This window comes from Palaemon carinicauda, chromosome 20 (genome assembly GCF_036898095.1).
Source record: "Palaemon carinicauda isolate YSFRI2023 chromosome 20, ASM3689809v2, whole genome shotgun sequence".
NCBI lineage: Eukaryota > Metazoa > Arthropoda > Malacostraca > Decapoda > Palaemonidae > Palaemon > Palaemon carinicauda.
The window spans coordinates 3,487,889-3,500,492 of NC_090744.1; the positions used below are offsets into that span (position 1 = coordinate 3,487,889).

The 12,604-nt window shown below is 33.1% G+C and overlaps 1 protein-coding gene across 1 annotated transcript in view; it reads left to right on the top strand.

Annotated features, from left to right (window-relative positions):
* Positions 1–12,604, top strand: part of LOC137614489 (uncharacterized) — a 42,908-nt gene that overhangs the window by 2,609 nt on the left and 27,695 nt on the right. Inside the window, 13 exon segments of the mRNA XM_068344291.1 lie at positions 1,186–1,344; positions 1,567–1,611; positions 1,760–1,880; positions 3,316–3,429; positions 3,900–4,013; positions 4,961–5,205; positions 6,091–6,195; positions 7,915–8,073; positions 8,296–8,340; positions 8,489–8,609; positions 9,946–10,059; positions 10,550–10,663; positions 11,613–11,857. Coding sequence (XP_068200392.1) covers positions 1,186–1,344; positions 1,567–1,611; positions 1,760–1,880; positions 3,316–3,429; positions 3,900–4,013; positions 4,961–5,205; positions 6,091–6,195; positions 7,915–8,073; positions 8,296–8,340; positions 8,489–8,609; positions 9,946–10,059; positions 10,550–10,663; positions 11,613–11,857 — 1,701 coding nt within the window.

Sequence of the window (12,604 nt, forward strand, 5' to 3'; positions counted from 1 at the left end):
GACGGCAGTTCGAGTTCCATCTCGACGAGGGAATTCAGGCATCTTACTCAGAGGTTACTTTTGCAGGTGGGCTTGTCCACATGACGTTTTGATGAGCATCTCTTTAGATGAAACAGGAATTGAAATCAGGCACTTAGTAAATTTACTTCAAATATTCACAAAAGGGAAGCAACACTCATTGCAGATAAAGGCCATATCACGTGAATCTGTAGCATATATATATATATATATATATATATATATATATATATATATATATATATATATATATATATATATATATATATATATATATATATATATATATATATATATATATACACACAAACATTTATATATATATATATATATATATATATATATATATATATATATATATATATATATATATGTGTGTCTGTGTTAATTTTACATATTTAGACGTGTTTTTCATATTCAAATAAGCCATATAATTTAGTACATTAATTTCTAGATTTTCTTACCAAGTTCGTGATCAGAGCCCAGGCGAAACCTCTCAAAGACGATAGCATCTGACATGCCGGGATCGGAACTCTGGTGCAGGATACTTGTGCGGCAGTAATAAAACCATTTAGCCAAGAATTAAGATCTTCCTTCGTGGCTTGATGGTATTGTCACTCTCATGCAAGCATCCTGGACCTGTGTTCGATTCCTGGACGGTCAGATGCTATTATTTATGAATGGTTTAGCCTGGACCTCTGATCCTGAGGTTGGTAATAGATTCCAGACATTAATGGATTTAAAAGAGCTTTATCCTTCTTAAATAGAATGGGAATATAATTTGAAAAATTCAATAAACATTTTATAGTGCCTTTAGTTGCGCGTACCACCAAAAATAATTCACCTCCTCATTCCAGGCAAATGTAGATACTTTGGTTGTCTACTAAGCAATATTAATGGTCACTAATTTACCTTAAACAAGTTTTTATTTACTATTGTTAAGGTTTTATATCTCCAAATGATTCATTTGCTTATGTCTCTGCGATATCTATAAAGTTTTTTTTTATATATTTAAAACCCCATTAGTTCTTAATAAAGCTAGATGACATTTTTCTCTATAATATATCGTTATTTTATTGTTTTATCGCTATTCTAAGTGAATATCCAAGTCAGGTTCCTCTCTTTCGTTGCATAATAACATCGAAAGTATTTTTGAATCACTTTCAGGTAGAGTATAGTCGATATTCTATAAACGTCTATGCCCACTCTAGTTTGAAGAATCAGCTCTACGGGCTCTGCGGGTCATTTGATGACGTCATGGAGGATGATTACGTCACGAAAGATGGCACTCAAGGGGATTTAGCGACATTTGCAAACTCATGGAAGGTTTGGCTGGCTTGTAAAGTCATTCTCTTTTATGCTCATTTTAATAGTCACAGATCTTTAAATTTTTCATCTTGTCTCACTCAAATACGAACATTTTCCTATAATAGAATATGTATATGTATATGTATATCGTAAATTATGATAATATGATATGTGGGTATATACATACACCCATACTTACTGCATGGAAATAAAAATCAATCAATATTCTTTTATGACCAGACTGCGACGCAGAATTACCCCTTTTGTGAACTAGGACCACAACAGGTTAGTTTATAAGAACGGTAATCGTTGTAGACTCCAAAACAACTGAATTTAATATGATGATTATATAAGTCTACCTTTTCTTCTTCTTTTCCTCACTCTTCTTCCTCTCTTCTTAAATAGATTCTAATGATTCCCTTCCATAATCCAGCCGCATGATCTGTGTGACGGAAAGACCCAAACAGAGATAAAGACTTTCGAAAAGTTGTGCACTGACACTCTGGAAGGCAGCATAGGTGCACTGGAATGGGATGTTTACAAACATAGGATGCGTAAGTTTTCTTTCTTATTTCTCCCCTGCATCTTCTTTTTCTTTTTTATCGGGATTCTAGTACTGGATCCACTCATGATCACGTTAAAAGAAATCTAGTTAAAACATCCAATCCAACCAAAGGTTGAAACCTTTGGCCAACTGGTATTTAATGATTTTATTGTACATTTGTACAGAGTTCTGATGTCCTTAACATTCAACCAGAAGAACACAATAAATTTAGACTTTATCCGATATTATTATTAGTATTATTATTATTATTATTATTATTATTATTATTAGGAAAATCGTCGGTAACTCTTAATTTATGGAATCCAAGTAAAAGCCGCTATCGGGGCTTGATAGATATCCTTGTTGACTTGTCATTACCGTCCTTGTGAGCTAACGAGTAATGTCACAGATGATCATCAGAAATATATATATATATATATATATATATATATATATATATATATATATATATATATAAATATATATATATATATATATATATATATATTTACTTAAATATATATATATATATATATATATATATATATATATATATATATATATATATATATATATATATATATATATATATACAGACTATATATATATATATATATATATATATATATATATATATATATATATATATATATATATACATATTTATATATATTATTTTCAGCTGTTGAGCTACAACCCTAGTTGAAAAAACAGTATGCTATAAGCCCATGTGCTCCAACATGGAAAATAGCCCAGTGAGGAAAGGAAACAAGAAAAAATAAAATTTTCAAGAGGAGTAACATTATTAGAATAAATATCTCCTATATAAATTATTATAACGTGAACAAAAAAAGAGGAAGAGACACAAGACACAACAAGGTGCCCGGGTGTACCCTTAAGCATAAGATCTCTAACCCATGGAAGTGGAAGACCATAGTACAGAGGCTATGGCACTACACAAGACTAGAGAACAATGGCTTGATTATGGAGTATTCTTCTCCTTGAAGAGCTGCTGACCATAGCTAAAGAGTCTTCTCTACCCTTAACAAGAGGAAAATGGCCACTGAACAATTACACTGCAGTATTAAACCCCTTGAATGAAAAAGAATTGTTTGGTAATTTCAGTGTTGTCAGGTGTATGAGGGCAGAGGAGAATCTGTAAAGAATAGACCAGACTAATCGGGGTATGTGTAGGCAAAGGGAAAGTGAACTGTAACCAAAGAGAAGGACCCAATGTAATGATGTCTGGCCAGTCAAAGGACCATATAACATTCTAGCAATAGTATATCAATGGGTGACTGGTGCCTTGGCCAACCCACTACCTATAATTGAATATATATATAGATATATATATATATATATATATATATATATATATATATATATATATATATATATATATATAGTTTATGCCCTCTAACTCATTCAGTTGATGTGCGTTCCAGATTCTTGTGTTCAAGACCTCTGCGTGTGCGACGAAGCTAACATCACAGACTGCCTTAAAGTTGTAGCAACTCTTATTGAAAATGAAGTTCATATTTCGAACGCGACTTTACCAGGTGAGGAGGAATATTCATTTTAAATATTTAAAAAATGCTATAATTATTATTATTATTATTATTATTATTATTATTATTATTATTAACCACGCTACAATACTGATGGAAAAATAATGTTTTTATCAAGTTACTGTAGGTGTTCAACGTGTTAATTTCAAAGTTTCTGGTTTCCACATTGAACATGCTCATAGTTTTTATACGGGTTACTTCTTGCCTCTGTCGGGCAATCAGTTCCAGAGGTCCACACTAGTTCCCTTTAATCTTTCAGCACTACCAACCTTAGGTCATTCTTGCACATAAGAATGTTTTATTTACAAATACCGACCCAATTGTCTTAAGCCCTAGTCTCGTAAGATCTCTCTTCCATAACATTAAAGTAAAATGGCTTTCTCTTTTGAGACCACTAGTTTTGTACAGTCTTATTGATTGTCCGGACAAACTAAAAAAAGAATGGTATCTACCCCTTACAGTTTGTACCTTCCAAGGTAAGGGTTATCGCCAAAACGAAATTACCAACGATTTCTGCGCTCAATTCAAATGCCACGAAGGAAGAATGGTCCCAACAGGACGTATTTCTGGACTATGTAAGTAAGACAGTGTTAGTAATGATTCTATCTGTGAGCCAAAAAAAAAAACTCGAATGAATATACCCATGTAATCAGGCTGACATGGACACAATTATGTACCGTATGTTATAAAAGAGAGAGAGAGAGAGAGAGAGAGAGAGAGAGAGAGAGAGAGAGAGAGAGAGAGAGAGAGAGAGAGATAATAATTCGTCAAAAGCTATATAGAGACTCTAGATCTAGTTATGAAGAATTAATCAACTAACCGGCACTCGGAACTCTAATTACCAAAATTCCTCTGGTTCATTTTATACTAAAGAGTATTTTCTATTCGCTAGTAAAAGAAGAAATTTTCACCTCTGTTTTTTATAAAACTACCTCTAATATCTCACGAGAGCATAAGCCTAATTGATATGCGAGCAAAATGTTAACAATACAATATTCAATGTTGTGTGTGGGGACAGGACATCTTGTCTGAAGGCGGGTTTACACAGTCGAATGGTTCATCGAAGTGTTTGAAGTGATATTCGAATGTGTGAACGTGGTATTAACTTGTCGAACACATTCGTCGAACGGTTCAAAAAGTCTGTTCTTGGGTGACTTTTGTGGGCGGGGCTTCATTGTCCAGAAACCTTTTGCATTTTTGACTAACTGCACCTCTTTAAACTGTTTGACAAGCAGGTTCAACATAAGAGTTCTACTGCACTTCCTCGAACCGTTTTACAAGCAGGTTTGACAACCAAGTCGACTGCACCTCCTCGAAGCGTTTGACAAGCAGGTTCGTCAACCGAGTTCGACTGCATCTCTTCGAACTGTTTGACAAACACGTTCGACAAACAAGTTCTACTACACCTATTCGAACCCTTTGACAAGCAGGTTTGACAACCGAGTTCGACAAACCATTCGACCGTGTAAACTCCATTATACAGAGAAAAAAAAAAAACGAGACATTTTCCTTCATCCCGTAGGTTCCAGGTGTGCTGTTTTCGACGATCCACATTTCCGTACGTTTGACGGGACGACTTACGATTGGCACATGCGCTGCAACTTCTCTATTGCACAGAACGGCACAGGCGACGACCCTTCTTTCGGGGTATTCTCCCAGTTTGTCAACTGTTGGGGCTACCTGAGCTTTCCGTCTTGCGTTTCCAACACCACGTTCAAAGTGTCGAGCGAAACTGTGGTCGATTTCGTGGGGGATGAGATAAATCAGGTATTATTAAATCAATACTTATTTTATTTATTATGAGTATTTTATTTCTTTTTAACACTGCTTATATGTGAGGTCTAAAATTTATGTTTGAATTATTATTATTAATATTATTATTATTATTATTATTATTATTATTATTATTAGCTAATCTACAACCCTAGATTGAAAAGCAGAATGCTATAAGCACAAAGGTTCCAACAGGGAAAAATAGTAAGGAAAGGAAATATAAAAATAAATAAACTACAAGAGAAATTAATGAACAATTAAGAAAAAATATTTTAAGATGCTCATGGAATTCAATTTGCAATGTCTCTGATACACTTAATGACCTGTTAGTAATGTGAGATTTTTTGTAGTTATTGTTAAAGATTTCCTTCCTTAGTCATTACTGTCTGATCTTCTGGCCATTCTCTAATGTAGATACAGCGTTATTCTTTACGCTTCTCTTTGGCATTATAAAATATTCTGCGTAGTTAAAACAAAATTTACACACCTAAACATAACAATTTTTTCTAAATATATACACATACATACACATAGATGAATATATATATATATATATATATATATATATATATATATATATATATATATATATATATATATATATATATATATATATATATATATATATATATATATATATATATATATATATATACGTATATATATATATATATATATATATATATATATATATATATATATATATATATATATATGTGTGTGTGTGTGTGTGTGTGTATGTGTGTGTTTGTCTATGTAAGTGTGTGTGTGTTTGTGTGTGTGTGTATGTGCGTGCATGAGCACGTGCGCTCGCACTCAAAAATCTATCAGTCCTTGTGCCAATATAGTTCCACGTACAGCTTTTTATTTCGATTACAGTTTTGGATAAATGGAGAAATGCATGAGGAGGCGTTCGCCAGCGATGACGTCATTGTATGGTTCGACGGACACAGCATCTACGCTCTTTCATCGTCCCATTTAATGGTATAACTTTTATGAACTAATGATGTATTTCAACCCAAGGGAGTCATTGATGTCTTATTTGAAAGGCTTGGGTGTAATTTAATTTTCCTTAATTAAATGAGGAGAGAAATAGAACTTCCTTAGAATTGGTGTTCATACGTAATTCTCAAAACCTTGGTCAGTGTTTACTCCTTTATTTGTTTATTCTTTTATCGTTTCATTATTTCTTAATGTTATAGGGTTTTCTTTAATTGTGTGTTGGAGAACTTAGATATCTTATATTTCTTCTTGATTACTATGTTTATAAGTGAAAGTAGGAGAATTAGTAATATTAGTGGTAGTAATTACAATAAGCAAACATTCTCATTAATCCATGAAATGGTCAACACCTTGACTATACTGAAATGCCTCCTGGTCAGTACAGTGATAACGGGCTTGTCTTGCATTCACATGGACGGCAGTTCGAGTTCCATCTCGACGAGGGCATTCAGGCATCTTACTCAGAGGTTACTTTTGCAGGTGGGCTTGTCCGCATGACGTTTTGATGAGCATCTCTTTAGATGAAACTGGAATTGAAATCAGGCACCTTGTAATTCTACTTCAAATATTCACGAAAGGGAAGCAACACTCAATGTAGATAAAGGCCATATCACGTGAATCTGCATCATATATATATATATATATATATATATATATATATATATATATATATATATATATATATATATATATATATATATATATATATATATAAAATATATATATATATATATATATATATATATATATATATATATATATATATATATATATATATATATATATATATATATATATATATATATATATATATATATATATATATATATATATATATATAAATTACATATTTAGACGTGTTTTTCATATTCAAATAAGCCATATAATTTAGTACATTAATTTCTAGATTTTCTTACCAAGTTCGTGATCAGAGCCCAGGCGAAACCTCTCAAAGACGATAGCATCTGACATGCCGGGATCGGAACTCTGGTGCAGGATGCTTGTGTGGCAGTAATAAAACCATTTAGCCAAGAATTAAGATCTTCCTTCGTGGCTAGATGGTATTTTCTCTCTCATGCAAGCATCCTGGACCTGTGTTCGATTCCTGGACGGTCAGATGCTATTATTTATGAGTGGTTTAGCCTGGAGCTCTGATTCTGAGGTTGGTAATAGATTCCAGACATTAATGGATTTAAGACCGCTTTATCCTTTTTAATTAGAATGGAAATATAATTTGAAAAATTCATTAAACATTTTTTAGTGCCTTTAATTTCGCGTACCACCAAAAATAACTCACCTCCTCATTCCAGGCAAATGTTGATACTTTGGTTGTCTACTAAGTAATATTAATGGTCGCTAATTTACCTTAAACAAGTTTTTATTTACTATTGTTAAGGTTTTATGTCTCCAAATGATTCATTTGCTTATGTCTTTGCGATATCTATAAAGTTTTTTTTATATTTTTAAAACCCCATTAGTTCTTAGTAAAAGTAGAGGACATTTTTCTCTATAATATATCGTTATTTTATTGTTTTATCGCTATTAAAAGTGAGTATACAAGTCAGATTTCACCCTTTCGTTGCAAAATAACATCGAAGGTACTTATTTCATTGTTTTATCGCTATTGTAAGTGAATGTCTAAGTCAGGTTCCTCTCTTTCGTTGCATAATAACATCAAAAGTATTTTTGAATCAATTTCAGGTAGAGTATAGTCGATATTCAATAAACGTCTATGCCCACTCTAGTTTGAAGAATCAGCTCTACGGGCTCTGCGGGTCATTTGATGACGTCATGGAGGATGATTACATCACGAAAGATGGCACTCAAGGGGATTTAGCGACATTTGGAAACTCATGGAAGGTTTGGCTGGCTTGTAAAGTCATTCTGTTTCATGCTCATTTTAATAGTCACAGATCTTTAAATTTTTCATTTTTGCTCACTCAAATACGAACATTTTCCAATAATAGAATATATATATGTATATGTATATCGTAAATTATAATAATATGATACGTGGGTATATACATACACCCATACTTACTGCATGGAAATAAAAATCAATCAATATTTTTTTATAAACAGACTGCGACGCAGAATTACCCCTTTTGTGAACTAGGACCACAACAGGTTAGTTTATAAGAACGGTAATCGTTGTAGACTCCAAAACAACTGAATTTAATATGATGATTATATAAGTCTACCTTTTCTTCTTCTTTTCCTCACTCTTCTTCCTCTCTTCTTAAATAGATTCTAATAATCCCCTTCCATATTCCAGCCGCATGATCTGTGTGACGGAAAGACCCAAACAGAGATAAAGACTTTCGAAGAGTTGTGCACTGACACTCTGGAAGGCAGCATAGGTGCACTGGAATTGGATGTTTACAAACATAGGATGCGTAAGTTTTCTTTCTTATTTCTCCCCTGCATCTTCTTTTTCTTTTTTATCGGGATTTTAGTACTGGAACCACTAATGATCACGTTAAAAGAGATTTAGTTTAAACATCCAATCCAACCAAAGGTTGAAACCTTTGGCAAACTGGTATCTAATGATTTTATTGTACATGCGTACAGAGTTCTGATGTCCTTAACATTCAACCAGAAGAACACAATAAATTTAGACTTTATCCGATATTATTATTATTATTATTATTATTATTATTATTATTATTAGAAAAATCGTCGGTAACTCTTAATTTATGGAATCCAAGTAAAAGCCACTATCGGGGCTTGATAGATATCCCTGTTGACTTGTCATTACCGTCCTTGTGAGCTAACGAGTAATGTCACAGATGATCATCAGAAATATATATATATATATATATATATATATATATATATATATATATATATATATATATATATATATATATATATATATATATATATATATATATATATATATATATATATATATAGTATATATATATATATATATATATATATATATATATATATATATCAACTGTTGAGCTACAACCTTAGTTGAAAAAACATTATGCTATAAGCCCATGTGCTTCAACATGGAGAATAGCCCAGTGAGGAAAGGAAACAAGAAAAAATAAAACTTTCAAGAGGAGTAACATTATTAGAATAAATATCTCCTATATAAATTATTATAACGTGAACAAAAAAAGAGGAAGAGACACAAGACACAACAAGGTGCCCGGGTGTACCCTTAAGCATAAGAACTCTAACCCATGGAAGTGGAAGACCATAGTAAACAGGCTATGGCACTACACAAGACTAGAGAACAATGGCTTGATTTTGGAGTATTCTTCTCCTTGAAGAGCTGCTGACCATAGCTAAAGAGTCTTCTCTACCCTTAACAAGAGGAAAGTGGCCACTGAACAATTACACTGCAGTATTAAACCCCTTGAATGAAGAAGAATTGTTTGGTAATTTCAGTGTTGTCAGGTGTATGAGGGCAGAGGAGAATCTGTAAAGAATAGACCAGACTATTCGGGGTATGTTTAGGCAAAGGGAAAGTGAACTGTAACCAAAGAGAAGGACCCAATGTAATACTGTCTGGCCAGTCAAAGGACCCTATAACATTCTAGCAATAGTATCTCAATGGGTGGCTGGTGCCTTGGCCAACCCACTACCTATAAATATATATATATATATATATATATATATATATATATATATATATATATATATATATATATATATATATATATATATGTATATAAGTTTATGCCCTCTAACTCATTCAGTTGATGTGCGTTCCAGATTCTTGCGTTCAAGACCTCTGCGTGTGCGGCGAAGCTAACATCACAGACTGCCTTAAAGTTGTAGCAACTCTCATTGAAAACGAAGTTCATATTGTGAACGCGACTTTACCAGGTGAGGAGGAATATTCATTTTGAATATCTAAAAAATGCTTTAATTATTACCATTATTATTATTACTATTATTATTATTATTATTATTATTATTATTATTATTATTATTACCACGCTACAATACTGAGGGAAAAATAATGTTTTTATCAAGTTACTGTAGGTGTTCAACGTGTTAATTTCAAAGTTTCTGGTTTCCACATTGAACATGCTCATAGTTTTTATACGGGTTACTTCTTGCCTCTGTCGGGCAATCAGTTCCAGAGGTCCACACTAGTTCCCTTTAATCTTTCAGTAATACCAACCTTATGTCATTCTTGCACATAAGAATGTTTTAATTACAAATACCGACCCAATTGTCTTAAGCCCTAGTCTGTAAGATCTCTTCCATAACATTAAAGTAAAATGGCTTTCTCTTTTGAGACCACTAGTTTTGTACAGTCTTATTGATTGTCCGGACAAACTAAAAAAAGAATGGTATCTACCCCTTACAGTTTGTACCTTCCAAGGTAAGGGTTATCGCCAAAACGAAATTACCAACGATTTCTGCGCTCAATTCAGATGCCACGAAGGAAGACTGGTCCCAACAGGACGTATTTCTGGACTATGTAAGTAAGACAGTGTTAGTAATGATTCTATCTGTGAGCCAAAAAAAAAACTCGAATGAATATACCCATGTAATCAGGCTGACATGGACACAAGTATGTACCGTATGTTATAAAAGAGAGAGAGAGAGAGAGAGAGAGAGAGAGAGAGAGAGAGAGAGAGAGAGAGAGAGAGAGAGAGAGAGAGATAATAATTCGTCAAAAGCTATATAGAGACTCTAGATCTAGTTATGAAGAATTAATCAACTAACCGGCACTCGGAACTCTAATTACCAAAATTCCTCTGGTTCATTTTATACTAAAGAGTATTTTCTATTTGCTAGTAAAAGAAGAAATTTTCACCTCTGTTTTTTATAAAACTACCTCTAATATCTCACGAGAGCATAAGCCTAATTGATATGCGAGCAAAATGTTAACCATACAATATTCAATGTTGTGTGTGGGGACAGGACATCTTGTCTGAAGGCGGGTTTACACAGTCGAATGGTTCATCGAAGTGTTTGAAGTGATATTCGAATGTGTGAACGTGGTATTAGGTTGTCGAACACATTCGTCGAACAGTTCAAAAAGTCTGTTCTTGGGTGACTTTTGTGGGCGGGGCTTCATTGTCCAGAAACCTTTTGCATTTTTGACTAACTGCACCTCTTCAAACTGTTTGACAAGCAGGTTCAACGTAAGAGTTCTACTGCACTTCCTCGAACCGTTTTACAAGCAGGTTTGAAAACCAAGTCGACTGCACCTCCTCGAAGCGTTTGACAAGCAGGTTCGTCAACCGAGTTCGACTGCATCTCTTCGAACTGTTTGACAAACACGTTCGACAAACAAGTTCTACTACACCTATTCGAACCCTTTGACAAGCAGGTTTGACAACCGAGTTCGACAAACCATTCGACCGTGTAAACTCCAGTATACAGAAAAAAAAAAAAACGAGACATTTTCCTTTATCCCGTAGGTTCCAGGTGTGCTGTTTTCGACGATCCACATTTCCGTACGTTTGACGGGACGACTTACGATTGGCACATGCGCTGCAACTTCTCTATTGCACAGAACGGCACAGGCGACGACCCTTCTTTCGGAGTATTCTCCCAGTTTGTCAACTGTTGGGGCTACCTGAGCTTTCCGTCTTGCGTTTCCAACACCACGTTCAAAGTGTCGAGCGAAACTGTGGTCGATTTCGTGGGGGATGAGATAAATCAGGTATTATTAAATCAATACTTATTTTACTGATTATGAGTATTATATTTCTTTTCAACGCTGCCTATATTTGAGGTCTAAAATTTATATTTATATTATTATTATTATTATTATTATTATCATTATTATTATTATTATTAGCTAGCCTACAACCCTAGATGGAAAAGCAGAATGCTATAAGCACAAAGTTTCCAACAAGGAAAAATAGTAAGGAAAGGCAATAAAGAAATAAATAAACTACAAGAGAAATTATTGAACAATTAAGATAAAATATTTTAAGATGCACATGGAATTCATTTTGCAAGGTCTCTGATACACTTAATGATCTGTTAGTAATGTGAGATTTTTTGTAGTTATTGGTAAAGATTTCCTTCCTTATTCATTACTCTCTGATCTTCTGGCCATTCTCTAATTCAGATACAGCGTTATTATTTACGCTTCTCTTTGGCATTAAAAAATATTCTGCGTAGTTCAAAAAATTTATACCCCTGAACATAAAATTTTTTTCTAAATACATACACAAACAGACACACACACACACACACACACACACACATATATATATATATATATATATATATATATATATATATATATATATATATATATATATATATATATATATATATATATATATATATATATATATATATATATATGTTTACCAAAGGCACCTCCCCCAAATTTTGGGGGGTAACCGACATCAACAAAGATCCAAAACAAAAAGGGGACCTCTACTCTTTACATTCC